General features: G+C 40.8%; 3 protein-coding genes across 3 annotated transcripts; 1 reads left to right on the forward strand and 2 right to left on the reverse strand.

Annotated features, from left to right (window-relative positions):
- Positions 1–555: 555 nt before the first annotated feature.
- cntf (ciliary neurotrophic factor) lies at positions 556–7,007 on the reverse strand. Its single transcript, XM_026360388.1, has 3 exons — positions 6,598–7,007; positions 4,495–4,809; positions 556–4,409 (listed from the first exon to the last, which is right to left on the reverse strand). Exons 1-3 carry the CDS (start codon positions 6,715–6,717, stop codon positions 4,236–4,238), a joined length of 609 nt encoding a protein of 202 aa, XP_026216173.1. The 5' UTR covers positions 6,718–7,007; the 3' UTR covers positions 556–4,235.
- A 1,269-nt stretch (positions 7,008–8,276) lies between these two features.
- si:ch211-113e8.11 lies at positions 8,277–9,561 on the forward strand. The gene is made up of 2 exons (XM_026360401.1): positions 8,277–8,611; positions 8,756–9,561. The coding sequence occupies exons 1-2, from the start codon at positions 8,535–8,537 to the stop codon at positions 9,411–9,413; spliced, it is 735 nt and encodes a 244-aa protein (XP_026216186.1). The 5' UTR covers positions 8,277–8,534; the 3' UTR covers positions 9,414–9,561.
- A 132-nt stretch (positions 9,562–9,693) lies between these two features.
- si:ch211-113e8.10 (E3 ubiquitin-protein ligase ZFP91) lies at positions 9,694–15,886 on the reverse strand. The gene is made up of 12 exons (XM_026360400.1): positions 15,009–15,886; positions 14,703–14,740; positions 14,422–14,538; positions 13,983–14,022; positions 13,358–13,468; positions 13,183–13,275; positions 12,867–13,049; positions 12,589–12,639; positions 12,398–12,476; positions 11,821–11,935; positions 11,615–11,714; positions 9,694–11,493 (listed from the first exon to the last, which is right to left on the reverse strand). The coding sequence occupies exons 1-12, from the start codon at positions 15,419–15,421 to the stop codon at positions 10,497–10,499; spliced, it is 2,337 nt and encodes a 778-aa protein (XP_026216185.1). The 5' UTR covers positions 15,422–15,886; the 3' UTR covers positions 9,694–10,496.
- Between the last annotated feature and the right edge of the window lie 1,615 nt (positions 15,887–17,501).

Here is a 17,501-nt window from a genome sequence, read left to right on the forward strand (position 1 = left end):
ACAAGCACACACGGACACATGCGCACAAGCACACACCGAGACACACACATACACACACAGACGCACACCCATTTTCTCTCTCAGTCTCTTTCTCTCTCCCTGTAACACACACACACACACACATTTTCTCTCTTGCTTGCTGCACACTCTCTCTCTAACACACACACACACACACACACACACACACACACACACATGCACACATACAGTATACACACACACACACACCTCCCCCCTCTTCCACAGGCATCCTGGCTGCCACTCCTTCACCAACAACCACACATACAAAACGAAAAGATGCGCACACACACACACGCGCATATACATAAACACATATAAACAAATACGTGCAAAAATACTGTACACACACCCTTTTAAACACACACCCCACCCCTTTTTGCTCAAATACACATCCTGCCTTTTCTAACATTTAAACATACACACACACACACACACACACAGACACAATCCCACTACTAATGCTCAAACTCAACATGTGAAATACAATTTTTCATTGGTTTACATATTTCATACAACAATTAAACATCCTAGTCATCAAGAAACAACTTAAACTATCAGTTTATTTTCACCCAATCAGAAATCCAATCAATAATAAATAAGTTTCTACATTATTTCAAAGTTTAGGAAAAACATAAAAGATGGTACATTACTTTGATTTCATATCCACAATGCACCTTATGGTTTAAAATAAATGTTATATTTTTGTAAGATTGCCCCATTAGATACATTACATATCCTGGTTGCCGTACTGGCCCTTTATTGTATTCGATATGTTAATTAAGACAAAACTTTGGTGCCAGATTGCTGTTTAAAGTCCATTTTAGACATGAAATAATGTGTCATGTGTACATGCTCTGCCAGTTTTTACATGTTGACATCTTGTTTGAAAACAGCCTGATATTTCAGTAACATTTTCTTCACTGTGGCTCAAGCGGGAATAAAACACTGCCAGTAAAGACAAACACAAGATTACAGTGTTCTTACATATGACAATTTTGAGAACAGTGTGCACACCAATCATGAGAGAGTGGGAACAAAGGTTCAGTGCTGCGCTTTGATCACAGAGGATAGTCTGAAGCAGCAGTTTCGACTTAGTAGAAAAACTTCTGCAAGCTACATGAGCTACTTTTGTAAAATTGGTCGACCATGGTCCAAACTGACACTAGAGAAGTGTCTTTCCACACTTAAAACAAGACGGTTTAGCAGCATGTTGCGGTAACCTGTCTCACTCCACATCACCGCAGAGGTGAAACACAATAAAGTGACAAATAAGGTTTATGATCAATTGCTTGTTACGGTCTTTTTTCAGCAGAAATGCCAAAATGTCACTTTCTCCAGGTTGTAAAATATGTTTTGTTTGCTGACATTTTATCAGTGTAAAGGTGATGAACATTGTGCTCAACAAAAAACAACAAAGAGGGCGCTGAGGTGTATATAACCAAAGTCAAAATCCAAAGAGGGTCTGCACACTGAAATCAGTGAGATGCCGCTTTATTCGGTTCAAACCGGCACACGTCGGCACAAGGTAAAGATATGGTGATGAAATTATGTGTCATGAATTAAACTAAATAGAAGGAGACATCCAACTGATTTATAAAAGGTGTGCAGTCCCTCGGAACAAATAATATTCAATCAATCATTAAATGATCATTAAACGTATCATTAATTGCATCTCAGATGTCAAATATCAAGCAAGCTTTGCTCTATCTGTCATGTATGAGAAAAGTTAACATGGAGCGTCTCCATAACAGATAGGTAAACTCAAACATGTTACAGGTGCTACAAGCAAAAGAGAAATTTAATTTGAGACACCAAGGAGCCTTTTGGACTGCAGTGACGGAGGAGAATGCAGAGCATTGTCAGTCCAAAGATTTAATCTAGCCTTTTCTCTTCTCTTAACGGTTCATCAGGGGCCAAGGGTGTATCCAGAAAGACAGTTGTTGCACAGATAGAGTCACACTTGCAGCGCAGGGGTAATTGCTGCTTTGAACATAAACTCTAAAGATAAATGACAAGGACAGTGAAACGGCTGATAAATAAGTCCATGCATTTAGATGACCATCACAGATTAAAAAAAAAGACTTAATAATAGGCAACATTCTTTATGATGAAACCATTAATCCTCTATTTATCATGTTCAAAGTAGGATTATATGGTAATCTGGACTTCCGGCTCATGTCTCATCTTCTTCTTTAACACCTGTGGCGACACAGGTGTTGCATTTGTTGCATGTTTTTTTTTTTTTTTTTTGTGAAAATTGGGTATGGGTTTCTGGACCTTTTACTGTTCTTAATCTGGGGTGAAAGACCAGCAAATCAATCAATTCAAAACAGAACAGAGCCAGAAAATCCCTTTGACAACATTAATAACAAAGCTCTATGTAATGTCCAGCAGATTAATCATCAGAGTAACTGCAAAAGCTATATTGTTTTTACAGTATATCACATTATAAATACTGCACTTCAAGGCAATATAGATATTTAAGATGAATTTGTGCCATCTAATTATTTTCATTCATCCTTTAGTTTAGTTCATAGTGAATAACATTTGTACATAAAACAGTAACTCTTATCATCTCATAGGTTTAAATTCACCTTGAGATTAATGATGAAACGACCAAATACATTCACGTTTTCTTCCAGTAGCAACATCAATAAGCATAAACAAATCTCCTCTCATTCAAATATCATCCAGGAGTATCTAGACTCACAGTGAACCTACAGTTTATAATCAGACGAATATTATCTAGATAAAACCTGTGCCTTAATGGTCCCTTCATCCTAAAAATGATAACACTGGTTTGCTTCCCTTTACTGGATATAAAAACCTGTTACAACCCGTTACATTTTCATAGATCCTATTGGTTAGATTTGTCTAGGCAGAATTCAGTCCTGGTTATAGTATCTTCTATTTTTCCATATGTCAATTAAAAACAATCTGACTCTATGGCTAATACTAATTTACTTTAAATGATGATCCCCACTTATCCAGTATAACTCTATGTTGATTATTGCAAGGCAAGATGCAACCAACCAATGAGTAGATAATGGATCATTTCACAAATCGTCACTTTCAGTTTCCTGCCTTTTGTTCATTTTGACTATGGTGCAGTAAAACATGACTTTTGTTTTTCTCTTGCTGAGCCACTCATCATAAAAAAAACCCAACAAAAACGATAATAAATAAACATACTTAAATTTGACTCATTTCCAATTCTCTCATTGTTTTTTACCATTTACATTTGCAGACTTCTTCTATTTGCTTTGTATTTCCACTAGACTTGTATGTGCCCATTCATATGCCCATGAGTTTGGATTATTGATGTTGCAACACTCCTGTTGTTGTTGCTTCCTAAACCTTGTGACATGGTTGTACATGATTTATTGTACTTATAAAGTGCCCTAAAACATAACAAAAAGAAATATAATTACCGAGGAAAATCAATAAAGAAAAAAGGAATTATTCAATGTAATAGCACCCTTCTAACCCTAGAGGGTGCTGTTACATGTATATTTTACCTTCCTTAATATTGCCTGGTAATCATCTATATGGAATGATTTATAGCCACAGTTTTCAACACAACACAAATCAGAACCACAGTCTGGAGATGGCTTGAATTCAAATGTTCTCATTTCCATCTGAATGAGCCCCCTGGCTGTAGTAGAGCCTGGCAGTGCATATATCTTAAAAAATAATTTCAACTGTATCAAAGGAATAATGAATTCATGAGGGAAAACACGAGTACGAGTTAGGTGTTAGCAGGTGGATAAAATAAAAAAAAAAGGAGCAACATCTGAATTTATTAATCTGGTATTGAAGATCATATTATGTTTTGCAATACCAACATATTAGAGAAAGAAAAGAAGAGAAAGTCAGCATGCAGCCAGCACTTAAAATAAACTTGTTCCAACAAATGTTTGTATTAGTGTTGATGAATAGAGCTGGTCTCTCTCTGTCTGAGCCCTCTGCTAGTGAATATGGTGCTTCATGACCTAAAAATAACCCTCTCATCTCCAATTGTCAGTGTGGATCTGTGTCTCTTTCTCAACTGGCTGTTATCACTCATCTCTTTCTTTTCTCTCCACGTCAGCCTGTTCCTCACGTTGTAAACACCTTGCTCCACTCTAATCTTTCATCCTGTCTCCCTCTTTCCTCTCTCTCTCTCTTTCTGACCTCTCATTATTCCTCTTCACCCGCTTCTCACATCTCCATTTTTATCTCCGAGCACTTCTAGTGCTCCTGACTCGTGCTGTGTTTGCTCGCCCCTTTGCTTTCACCGTGGGCAGGTCTTGCAAGGTGGTGATGGCCGTTTTGCTCCAGTATTCGACTTCTTTAAAGATGCGGTAAACCCAGAGCTTGATCTCAAACAGAACGGTTGGACCTTCTAACTACAAATAAGAAGAGGGAGAGGTTACAAATTCATTTCTATTCAGCTCTTTTGCCAACACAATAACTGATGAGATCAGCACCTACCTCCAAACCCTCCAAGTTGGGCGTTGGGACTGCTGTGCCGTCTACAGCTTTGAGGAGCTCTCCGGTGTTGGCTATCAACAGCGAGAGCCTCTCCTTGACCATCTTCCTCTGAGTTTCATACTCACCCTTCTTGCCACCACCTAGCTCCTCTTCCTCTTTGGTAACGGCCCTCTCCAGCAAGCTGCGGCACTGTAGCAGAGCAGAGTGGAGACGCCAGAGTTTGTCCTTGGGGTCCAGCTGGGAGGACGCAGGAGGGACGGACACTAGACGACCGTCAGTCGCTGTAACGTCTGCAGTGAAACTCTCCTTCTTTCTCTTGATGGGGAATGAGAAAACAAAGAGAGAAAATTAAGAGCAGAAGTCAGAGTCGGAAAAGGCATTTGTGGTGAACAGGAGGTGAATGAAGAGTTGGAAAGTGACGAGTATAAGCAGAGGTCTGAATGTTTTCTATCAAGAAACCACATTGACGTCACTTTTGACACAAATCTGGCACAAAATAAAATGTTATCATACTTTACTCAATGCTGAACGGTGGAATTTGTAACCTTTGGAGAGACAATATCATCATATTGTCTGTATAAGACAGGAAACCAGCATGAATGATTTAATCATATAAAAGCCATAATGTATATCTAAGTATGATTAACAACAAGCGAGGACAACACATTGCTCTCGAGCATCTCATCTGGTTAAAGAAGGTCTGGTCCCATCACAGGCACGACTGTGAAGAGACCTGTACTTCAGAGACTTGTGAATTCTAGAGGCTCCTTGTTACATTTTACCGAGGGGTTAATGCTGAATCCCACATGCAATTAGCAGCCGGATGACAGGAGTGGCCTAATGTGACCTGCAAGTTCTAAGAGTCAGGGAGGAAGTTAATGTTTACTGCTCAGACTTCAGAGGAAATGTGATTCAGGCATTTATTGTGACATCCCAGGAAGCAATAGTGCAGCCAGAAACAATATTTCATGGATCACTGTGAGTTATGATAACAGGGTAAGCTCTAAAATGATTTAATAGGCATCAAACAAATGTTAGAAATTAGTGTTTTCTCAGCCGAACCGACAAGAGGAGGCCCGTCTGGAAAATATTATGCTCTGCCTGAACAATATTCAGTCTGCATGGGATTCATGTGAGACTTTAGTGCCAAACACTAACTTAAATCCTGTTTGATAGATAATTACTGCCAACCAGAAAACATAGGAGACACAAATGTGTAAATTTCTGTATGACGGGCTAAGACATGCTTAATCATGTCGTGGTGAGATCACTGCAAAATCTCTGCTGTAGGCCTTCGGCTATATTAACACGAACTGATACAAACTGCGTCGGGATGAAAGAAAACCGAAGAAGACGTGAAGTGGTGGTGGAGGAGGAAGGGCCCGAAATCATGGGAGTATGGTGAATGAAGTATATATCCCAGACCGCTCCCTTGCTTCGAGACGTGTGAAAGGAAGCAGGCAGTGACCTGGCAGGAAACCAATAGGTTTTAATAACCAGCAGCTCTTACATCTAGACGCAAAAGAGATGCAGGCTTGTGGAAAAAGATGAAGGCTTTGTGCCCAGGCACTGGGGAGCTCGTGCCAGAAAAACGCCCACCTCTCGTCATTCCAACTGAGTTCACCCCCCACTACTCTGCATTCCTACCCCCTGCTGTCCTACACATAATAATGTGAAACATAATTTCTTTCACACACACACACACACATACACACACTCACACACACACACACACACATTCTCTGCTGCTTATCTTGCGTTTGCACACATCCTTTTCTTCATTCTTGCTCTTTCTCTCCCACTCTATCTCACACACATACACCCACTTTTGTCAAAGCACCTCTTTCAAGCACACACACACACAACATTGAAGGCATACATTCACAGAGGACACTCCTCTCTCTCTCTCTCTCTTACACACACACACACACACACAGAAAATCTATTAATTTCCCATTTAACCTTGGCCTAAATTTCTCTCTCTCTCTCCCTCACACACACACACACACACAGACATTTTTCTGTCAGTCTTCAGCTCTGAAATCATACTGTGATCTGCTGGCAGCTTGAAGCCAGTGGAAAAAAATAAGTTCCACTACTCACATAAAGTTCCAGTAAGAGGGAGCACTCATGGTGCAGCAGCTGGGCTACAGAAACAGCCCGTTCCGGCGTGGTCCTGCTCAGATCCGAGCCTGGGATTCGGCTGGTGTGTCTGCGTGCCATCGGACCTCAAGCTGATTGCGCAGAGCAGATAATAAACGCGCACTGGGAGCCGTGCGCTCTAATAGTCACCTCTGCGCGTCTTCCCGAAGCCAACCATCCCGACGGTCATGGTTGGCTTGAGCCTTCCCCCTTTTTTCTAAAACTCACTCTGCTGCCTTACTTGAAGGTCTCCGAGGTCTCAGTAAAACGAGATTCCCGGTTTGTCCGAGCTCGTCTGTTTACTGTTAGTTACTTAGGCTCTGTTACAGAGTTGGCGGCCAACTCTCCGCCTTTCCTTAGGCAACCTGATGCAGGAGGAATGTCAGGGGAGGAAGGAGGAGCTCATTCATATTCATGAGGAGCTTATCTGACTTACTGGTAGTGACAAAGCAAAGATGGTCTAAATTTAAGGGGGCTATAGCCAGGAGGATTTCTAACTGCTTCACTATGTGCACATGTGCCCCCATATGACAAAAGGTACAAACACCTGTTTGATATTGTACCACTATATGCTTTCTATGACCAGTTTAGAAAACATCATCCTAAACTTTCCAAAGTCCATTTTGCTGACAATATTGGGTTTTTTAATATATATATTATAAGTATAGGACTTATTCAGTATTGCTAAAATCATCTCCTCCTAAAAACAATGTAAATAGCAGGGCAATATCAATGATAATGAGCTTGCAATTAGTTGGTAAATGTGTAAATAAAGACTTTTCTTCACGACAGATCTTTTTAGTTTTAGTAGAAGGAGCAGCACAGGTGTAACTAATGATATGAATACATTTAGTCTGCCAGGAAGTGACACGTGGAATATGAAAGCAATATAGCTGCTATAAATGACAGGTGACCTCGCTGGACAATTATGGATTTTGTCACAGAACATATACACAACAATTTATAACTTGTGATGTGGCGGCAATGCTGATTTAGAGCAGACATGAGCTACAAGTGTTCCCAGAAGTATGCATGTTGATTTGTTATGAGAAATTATATAGCGTAATAAGTTACTTAAAGTACATGCAGCAGCATTTGTATTTGCGGAAGAATTACACAGCCAGCTCAGTGCTGTCATGTATGGTAAGCGGAGGTGTTGTTAGAGGGGTTCCTCTTGAAATTTACAGTCATCTCCACAGTTATGAGCATGCTCTGCCCAAGGTTATCATGACTGGACCAGAGGGTCAATTGTTTAACTTCTTACCTGTATGTAGACTTATCACTGTCTTTGAATAAACCAATGATGGTTCAATTATCTGCAACTTTCAGGTGTTTAGTGAAAAATGCATGGGAATTGTTTAGGCATATCTGAATGAAATGAAAGGTAATTAAATAAAAGTCACAGTGCAAAAGGAGATGCAGCAGAAATGTATTCACTCATTTGAACACCAACTAAATATAGCCTATATATTTAAATCATTTAAATGCATACTTATAAACAAATGCTGAAAGATAAGTACGTATATTGTGGTGAATGAAAAACGTAATGACTAATGAGGTGTCATGAACGAAGTTCTGTGCGTGAAAGTTATAATGAAGTGTGAAGTTTGTGGATGGTTTAAAGGTGCAGTACCCCGCCGGTGCTGCAGGTGTCAGTGCAGGTTGTAGAGTATCAATAGTGAGCAGCGGCTAAATTACAGTAGCTAACCTTAGTGGAAAGGAAACTGCATATTGCATTTAATTAGAAATGTTTTACTCGTTGTCATTTGGATTATAACTATATATATGTGCGCGCGTGTGTGTAATGAATTAAATTGCGTACGATTAATGGTGATCATTCAGGAATCGAATTAAAGCGCTTAAATACTGAGGCCAAGCTAACTAGCTTAGCTTCCGACATGAACTCTCTGGTCGGCTACGGACTGTCCTCGGAGTCTGGCAGCGATGGAGAGGATGTAAACAACGGTGGGCTGGGGTAAATGAATGCCTTACAGTACTTTTTATATGTTATTGCTTGTCAAATGGCAGAAAAATAATAACAGGGTTGTTTCAGAAGTTAATGCAAACTATACTATTTCTCTCTCTCTCTCTCTTTTATTTCACAAATTTGATCTCAAAGGTCTGTTGATGAGGTGGCATCTGTCAAAAAGACCAAAAACTTCTTGCTGGAGTCTGGTTCTGCTTCCAGTGATTCAGGCAGTCAGTCAGAACCAGAGGAACAGGACCCAGACCCTGCTTCATCACCATCCCATTCCCAAACACCAGCACCTCCTGCAGCCTGCCAGCCCAGCCTGCCTCCTCCTTCTCTCGGTTCTCTCACCCCTAACAAACTTCCTCCTCCTGCTCTAAATGCCTGCTCTGACAGCAGTGTGTTTGCCAACCCATTCAAGGCTCAGGCGGACCAGAAGCTCAGCGCCTTGCAGAAACATGTTCCCCTCACAATGCAGGCCAAACCCTCCCACATAGGAGGTAAAAGGGTGTGTGTGTCTTACAGGAAAGACAGAAGGTGCAGGTTTGGAATCAAATGCAAGTTTGCTCACGACAGTGACCTTCAAACCTCAGCCACTCCCGTCAGCAGTCATCCGCCTGTGATTGATGAGTCCCACGCAGGTAGCTCGTGTGGTGGAGCGTCCCAGACCGTAGCAGAGGAGGAAGAGCCAGGAGAGCAGCAAGGGAAGAAGAGGAGAGTTGGACTGAGTGACACCTTGATCCCTCCCAAACGAGCTATGAAGCAGTACGCCATGCACAGAGACAGAGAGCGGATTAATATGTCCTGATGGATGTTTTATGAGACATTAAGCATTAGTATGTAGTGGATGAGATATGTTATCACAGTATCTGTATTGAAATATTGTCCATTGTAAGATCAATTAATAACCCAGGTCTGTTCATTGCAACTTTATTCCCCACATGAACACATTTGGTGTGCACAGGAGGAGCTGGGGATCGATTCACCAACTGAACTACAGCTGCTCCCTTTATACTGAAAAAACAAGTATGCTGTTTTGGTTCATCCCCCAAAAATTAAATTCTCAAAAAGTCAACAAACACTAAGGATAAACGTTAAGACATTTATTTACATCATATAAATGAACAGTTTTAACATTTGCTCTACCACACATCCTATATAACAAATCAGACAGGTGCTGATTTACTTTTGACACATTACAAGCTATTCTGTGACTAAATCTTTTGTGGCTGTGCTTGCTGTTATTTCTGGGAGTTCATAGGGTCATCTGCCTGCCTACCGTGATGTCAGATTTTAGTGAATAGTAGAAAAATGATATGGGTTATTATTTATTTAAATTTTAAAGAAAGCTAAATATTGTGATTTGTGTTTTCTGTTATATTTTATCATTTAACCCTCGTCAAGTAAATGTTTTCTTATAGAGCTAGACAATAAATGCTAAAAAAACATTAAACCCACACATATTGGGGCCTGTCTAGAGCTTTCCAATGTGTGTTCTGTTTTTAATTCATTACATAAATTAAATTGATTTATTCAAGTAGGAACTATATTGATGCCACACACCTGGCATTTTATGTGCTATATATTACTAAGAGGTATGCTATATTATTGCATAATAGCAACAGCTTAGCAACAAAACCTCAGCATCAATACACACACTCACATAAAAGGCTAGTTAAGTTCACAGGACTGTTATGTACAAAGGCAACAACAAACAGACACAAACATATCTTTCCCTGATACACACATTCTAAAAAGCTACTAAATATGACTATGAGTGAACAGTACATAATATATTGGTGATCCTACATTTGCCTCAAACGTTGTAATACAGTATTCCGGGTCTCTGATGATATAGTTATCATCATCATCATCATCATCCATGTTTGTTTTACACGAGGGCCTGCTGCACATGTCTCTCAGTGCTGTCAGCCAGAACTCCCCCCTGTCCCGTCTGCTCCCAGACTACGCCGTCTTCCCTCACAGCTTCTGTGTGCTGGAGGGAATTAGCTGACGGAGAGGAGGATGTGAGCACCTGATTGTCCAGAATATATGTATCTCCGTTTGTGGAGGCTGGATCCTGGGACTGGGGTTGGGATGGAGACAGGAGAGGAGGGCTTGGGGCAGTCGTCTGCAGGGTCTGAAGGTGCTGAGGGCTTGCTAAGATAGGGATCTGTTGAATGTGAGTCTGGGACTGGCTGACTGACTGGAAGGTCATTTGTAGGATTTGCGTCTGTCCCTGGCTCTGCTCCTGGGGGGAATAGGACTGAAGAGGCTGGAGCTGGGGCTGGTGCTGGGTCACCACTGAGCTGGAATGGAGGGTCAGTTGTTGGATTTGGGGCTGCTGTGGCTGCTGAGCAGCCTGCACAAACTGGACGGGCATCTGTAGCTGGAGGTGAGTCTGCTGCTGGTTGTCAGCAGGTGAAGGGGGGTCAATGGGGGACAGTGCAATCGTCACTGGCACCTGCATGGTATGGAGGCTCTGGTCTTGTCCCAGTAAAACCACCTGGTGACTCACTTGCTGGGTCACATGACCCAACTGGGAAACCTGAGCCACTTGCTGCCCTTCCTGGCTCAGCTGCTCCACCTGACCATCATGCCCTACTTGGCTCATGTCTAGGTTTGTAACCTCTGCTTGCATGGGGTTTCCTGGCAGCTCCAGCAGGGAGGCAGGCGTTGTGATGAGGGCACCAGCATTGGCTGCCAATGCCTCAGCAATTAGCACCTCTGGGTGGCTCTTGGCCTTATGGGCCACCACACAGTCCTTCTTCTCAAACTTCTTGCCACAAATGGAGCAAGAGAACTGATACGTGGCATCAGCATCGTGCTTCTTCATGTGCCAGTTGAGAGATGCCTTCTGGCGACAAGTAAAGCCACAGATCTCACACCTGTTGGTGGAAAAAACAGAAAATCGCAGTGAAATGTTATTGATATGGAAAAACTGTCAGAATAAGTAAATATCTAAACTTTAAGAGCAAATAAACAAACAGTTAAAAGGGAAGTACTAACTGTAAGGGTTTCTCTCCTGTGTGGATCATGCGGTGCACAGCCAAGTTGTGGGAACTCTTAAAGGCGCGGGCACAAAACTCACAGATGTAGTCCCTCTGATCTATAAGCAAATAAGAATCAAATAAACTTGTGTTATGCATTTGTTAATTATAAAAAGAAAGAATCACATACAACAAACCTATGTATGCGCTGTACTGTGTGTGTACCTGTATGGTGCTTTGCATGACGCAGAAGCTGCTTCTGTAGGCGGAAAAGCCTTCCACACGATGGGTGAGGACATACGTATTTCTTCTTGAGCAAGTGCTGGTACTTAATATGATGCTAGTAGGTAGAAAGCGCACATCAGATTATCCCTAACAGCTAAAATGCCTGATAGACTGAAAACTGTCACTCTATAAAAGGCTTATGTTTCAATATTTCTTATGGAAGAATTGTTTTCCAACTTTACAAGTTATCAGCCTTGACAAATAACAAACAACAACATATAGCATTTATAGAGAGTACATGCACATAAACATCTTCTACACACACCTTCTTTTAAGAATTATGTCGGTGACAAACACTTTATAGACATAAAAATGTAAACATATAAAAAAGTATTTTAGGTTTAAAGCTTAAACAACAAATCAATTAGTTACAATCAACTACAGAAATGTAATTGAGTAATTTTGACTGTGGGAAATGTGACTTTTTGTTTTGTTTTTTCCTATTTTAAACATTTCAGCTCTGAAATGGTCTGCAGCCAAGTTTCACTGTCAAAGATATGTGCTAGCAAAGACAAACCTGCAGGTAACGTGGGTGAGCCAGGACTGTCCCACATCCTTCCATTTCACAGCGCACATATTGCACCGGGGGCTTCTTTCTGTGGGAGGGAGCATACAAAATGTCAATGTAGTGTCATAACCCTGAAACCAAATATTAATGATGCATGAAATTATATTGTTAACTTCAGATTATGACGAACCAGTACAGACCTTCTCTTTGGCAGCCGTGGAGTTTTGTCATCTTTTTTCCGCCGGCCTCTCCTAATAAAGAGAGTTACTTATAATGTCCAATAACATTTTACACAGGACTTTGCTTTATAACCAGATTACACTTAGAATAAAGTTGTTATAATATAGTCATAGGAAGAACAATGAGTTAGTTTGTACAATAAATAGTTTTAAAAAGAGCAAAGTTTGTGATCATCAGACATAATGTGAAAGAGTTCTATTGGTATTGTTTTCTACTTGATGGTTCTTGATATCCTTACTTTCTAGGTCCATCTGGGTCCTCCACAGTTTCTTCTAGCTTTACGTCCTCTTCTACACTCTCCAAGTTGTCAGAACCTTCTGTCTTTATCTCAGTGACCTCTTTCTCTTTTTTAGGTGGCTTCTCCTTGTCTTTCTTCTCCTTCTGTCTTGGAGTAGCTCTGCGCTTTGGTTTAGGAACATCCCTGATAAGAAAACATCCAGTTATTGAATATGGTGCCTATATTTAATCAGGTCTTAACATGTAGAACAACAAAGCTAAAGCACAGAGAGGTGCAACCCCAACCTCTGCCGTTAGACACAGACACTCACACACACCTTTCACCCTTCGGGTCATAGCTCTGGTCGTTCAAGTCGTCCCTAAAAGGAACATCTTCATCACTGCTGAGGCCCTCTTCCTCCTCTGCACCACTGAAAGCAAAACAAAAAGTCACTTGAGACAGGATTTCACACTCTGTGTGGGGTCAAGTGATGCACTAGACATTAAGTGTACCTCTGACTCAGTGGCTGGTAGTTGAGGTCTTTGGGGTCATCCTGATATGGAGGATCTTCATCATCCAAGACTGTTTCAGCAATATCCTTGCTTTCTTCCTCTTTCTTTTCACTGAACCAGAACAAGTGTAAAACACATCCGTCATTAAAACGTGAAAGAAAAAAAACAAAAAACAAACTCAGTCACACATAACGCAAGTAGGACAATAAAAAACAATGAGATCAGTGGGTCGTAAATATCAGAACGAGATATTTACTTATAATATACGATACAATATGAATCAACTCTATTGTTAAAGCCAAGTATGCAGGATTCTGTTTTAAGGTGAATTTTAAAAATCACGCTACCCCAAAATCAGATAAAATAAATACCCAACTGATTACTGCTTACAGATCTCTAGATAACAGATAAAAGCTAAAATCCTAACCACACCTTTAAAAGGTTAGTTCACCCAAATCCAAAAAAAGCTTACTGTCCCAGTTACTTTCTTTGTAAGAAAAGCAATCATTGCAGCATGCCTGGATAGTTACACTATATTTGTAATAATGTGTACAAGCATACAAAAAATTTAAGCATTCAATAACATTTATACATGTTTTACCCAATGGAGCCAAAAAATACTTACATTTCATACTTTTCTTTATCATTCACTTCTCCTTCGGACGCTGCATGACAGAGTTTGAGAAAGGCAGCTGAATTATTATTAGACACTTAAACCTTTATACATTTGTATAACTGATGTAAAGTGAGAAAAAGTGTGGCAAATAAGCACTTTATTGGAGTTTATTGCATTTTGTGTAGGTGAACTATCAGAAGTATTAAGAATAAGAGTTGACTTTTAAATCAAATCACACCAAATATCCGACTGAAAATCCAAGATCCCAACCAATCTATAATTATAGATACATAAAAAGAGAAGTTACCAAATGTTTTCTACATAATAAATAATCTCCAGAGAAACAGTGAGCATGGTGTTCCAGTTCTTCTGTGTCTACATGATTTAATTTGTTAATTAAAGGCCTGCACGCTAAACCATAGCAGCTCATTGTCAACAGGTTGCTCACCAGCTGGATTCTCCATCCCAGGTTCGGTCTTACACACAGGTTTGGCAGAGCCGCGGACAGGCCTGCCAGACGGGGGCTTGGCACGACTCTGGGCTGGAGGGCGTCTGGAGGAAAGAGCTGGAGTGAGGGAACAGGAGCAAGAGATTACAAACATGATGCAAGGACACACATCAGTCAGTTCTGCTCAGAATATCACAACAATGCACTTAGATACAATTAGATTCACTTTAAATCTTCAGATTTAGTAAGAGTTTTTCTTTTTTTAATGTGACAAGAATCACCTTGAGCATCTGTGGCAGCTTTTTTTGGCTCCTCTGAGCTGCAGAAAGAAGGAAAAACAAGCAACGGGCTGTCATTCATCACATCTCTAATAAGACAACGTGTTTAAAAAGTTGCAGCAGTTTAAGAAATGTGAAAGCTGTGAAGCCAGGTAAGTTTCTCACCACCATCCCCGTGCAGAGATGCACAGACAGGACGAGCTATGGTGACAAAGTGCTACTGAGACAAATTAAATTAAAATACACGCAGACTCATTGGTAAGTAAATGCACCTGTGTGTTTGCTGCGACTGTTCAAATTAAAACTTACTCTGTGCCTTGAAGGCTGTCACCTGCGACCCCCCCTTCAGGCTCAGCTGAACCCGCAGATTCCGAATTTTTCTTCCGCTTCGAGTTGGAAACTTTCCTCCGCTTGCTCGCGGCGGTGTCCGGGCTCGGTTCGTCCTCGTCGTCTTCGTCGCTCTTGGTGTCCTTCAGCCAGGCCGGTACTGCCCTCGTCGACCTGTCTCTTAAAACCCGTCCCGAGCTCTGTGGGCTCGCAGCCCCGTTAGTGTCCGTTAATGAGGCGGAGACGCCGGACCTTCGGCGACCCGCGCCACGCTCCCTGAGCCCCCTGCGCGGCGTAACGGTCGTACTGGTGGCCGCGGTCTGAGCTGCGGCCTTGTCCTCCGCCGGCTCTTCACCTTTATTTACATCCCCGGTTCGGTCACCGGCCGGTTCCATCACCGTGAGGACGCTTCAGCCCAACTCAAATGCCGCTTAAAAGTCGCACTGGATCAACGTTACTTGCAATTCGACGAGAAACGAACCACATCTGGCTCAAAGACGTTTTGACTGCAAGCGGCCTTTATCCAACAGTGGGGCATTTTCTGTGAATGCGTTGGGTTCGTCGCAAATTAAATGCATATGTTTATTGATTAGAAATTGAAAACTTTTCTTAATTATCTATTCAGTAATAAACCTATATAATTTTAAAGAAGCAGACACTAGTTTCGCATTCTTAAAGCTATAGTAAACCTACTTATTTGCCCGAGCCTGGAGCACAACCATTTTGTGCTCTTTGTTGCGTCTCCTTTAAGCCAAATATAAACTGAGTTTACGTTCAGCAGCGGCAACGCATTTGAGCTGATGCTACAATCATCTGGATTTCCCTCTGTGCTTTGTTTTGCAGCGCTAGTTAGCCTAGCCGTATAGTTTATAAATCAGATAAGACGGCAAGAGCCGCGCAAAGGCAACGCGCATACGGCTAGTTCCCGAGGCATCATGGGAATTGAAGTACAAGCGAGAGCATCGCCACTTGGACTTTTTGTGGGATGTATATTTATATTTATTTAGTTTTATGTTTTTTTTTATTGATACAGCACAGGAAAGCAAAAAAATATATATATAGTAATGAAATTAAATTTTTGGCAATAAAGATGAATAAACAATTATTTAAGAACAAACACTAAATAAAACAATATTATTTCTTTATGGGGATAGATTAATAAATTATATTAATTTAGCATATATTAGCATACATATTCTGTTCCACGTGGATTCATATTTTAATTTTATTTTTAGGAAAGTCTCCTACTGTACTCTGCTGTCATAACTGTGGAGCCAACATGGCTGCCACAGAAAACCTGCACTGCCTGGTCTGAACAGTAGCTCTGCTGCAGGTTGCTATGATGTTGTGTGATTTCCACCAGATGGCAATATTATCCTACATTGTGTGCTGTAGTTCTTTCTAACAGTAGAAACTGTCCAACATGGCCTAAAATCTTCATATATTGATATAGGTTAATGGGGATAATCCATAATTTCCAGGGAAATAAACTCACTCTTACTATTTTATGAGTCAGACAGTGGTAATGAGCACACAGCTCTCTGCTAAAACCAACAATAATTATCTGGATTGTTGTGAAATTGTTGTTAGTGGGTGAGGCCAAAACCACAAAATTAGATTTCAGGACAAAAACATTACATATCAGTCACAATTACCAGAACTGATTAAAAAAAGCTTATTAAGGCAAAGTGCTCACATATAGGAGAACCGTGGTCCTTTGATTTATGTATAGCAAATGTACCATTGAAAGGCCACATCTAAATACAGTCTCACACCACTGGGTGATTCTCCAGTTTTTCTGCCATTGTTTGTTAGACAGCTATTTATTTTAGTTATCATTTCTGTTGATTCATTTTAAGACAGTTGAATTTTATGAATGATAAATAACAGATGTTAATTGTGCGACTTCCTCTAAATAATCACGTGATAGCTGCATTCATACACACAAAGACCGTAGAGGGGACTAAAGTGCACGGATCACAGGGAGCGCTCATGTGCTGAGAACATGATGTAACTTGAGATTAATTTTTTTGGTATGGTTATGTTAGTGAAGAATTAAAATAAGATTTCATATTGGTGGTATATCCGTAGCTATTGAAACAAATAGGTGACTGAAGGGTGGTACTGCGGTTACATAGTGTTCTGCATGACGAAGGCTACTTATGTTCTTAAAATCCTCCCTGATCTCCTCTCTGGGGTACAACATGTTTCTAGAGTAAAGTTGAGCTACCACAGAGACATTTATGAAACAATCTCAAAACGCTGCGCTCCCTCTCTTCTCTCTGGCATGACACGTTGCCTAATAATAGTTGATGTATGAGGTCAGTGATGAGTTTCCATCCACAGAGGTCAAACTTTTAGAAACCTTTCAACAAACATCTGACCCTTTTAGCATTTTGCAGTTATACAGATTAAGCTAAAACTACAGTGGTTTAGACAGTTTTGGTGTATTGGGACACAGTAAAGAAGACACAG

Source organism: Anabas testudineus, chromosome 1 (genome assembly GCF_900324465.2).
Source record: "Anabas testudineus chromosome 1, fAnaTes1.2, whole genome shotgun sequence".
NCBI lineage: Eukaryota > Metazoa > Chordata > Actinopteri > Anabantiformes > Anabantidae > Anabas > Anabas testudineus.

Coding starts and splice junctions, on each gene's coding strand:
- cntf (XM_026360388.1), bottom strand. CDS start 6,717: ATGGCACGCAGACACACCAGCCGAATCCCAGGCTCGGATCTGAGCAGG. Junction 4,810..6,597: donor CCCTCTTACTGGAACTTTAT/GTGAGTAGTGGA, acceptor TTCCCCATCAAG/AGAAAGAAGGAGAGTTTCAC. Junction 4,410..4,494: donor CCAACTTGGAGGGTTTGGAG/GTAGGTGCTGAT, acceptor TCTTATTTGTAG/TTAGAAGGTCCAACCGTTCT.
- si:ch211-113e8.11 (XM_026360401.1), top strand. CDS start 8,535: ATGAACTCTCTGGTCGGCTACGGACTGTCCTCGGAGTCTGGCAGCGAT. Junction 8,612..8,755: donor GTAAACAACGGTGGGCTGGG/GTAAATGAATGC, acceptor TTGATCTCAAAG/GTCTGTTGATGAGGTGGCAT.
- si:ch211-113e8.10 (XM_026360400.1), bottom strand. CDS start 15,421: ATGGAACCGGCCGGTGACCGAACCGGGGATGTAAATAAAGGTGAAGAG. Junction 14,023..14,421: donor TGGGATGGAGAATCCAGCTG/GTGAGCAACCTG, acceptor TCTGTCATGCAG/CGTCCGAAGGAGAAGTGAAT. Junction 11,494..11,614: donor ACAGGAGAGAAACCCTTACA/GTTAGTACTTCC, acceptor TTCCACCAACAG/GTGTGAGATCTGTGGCTTTA.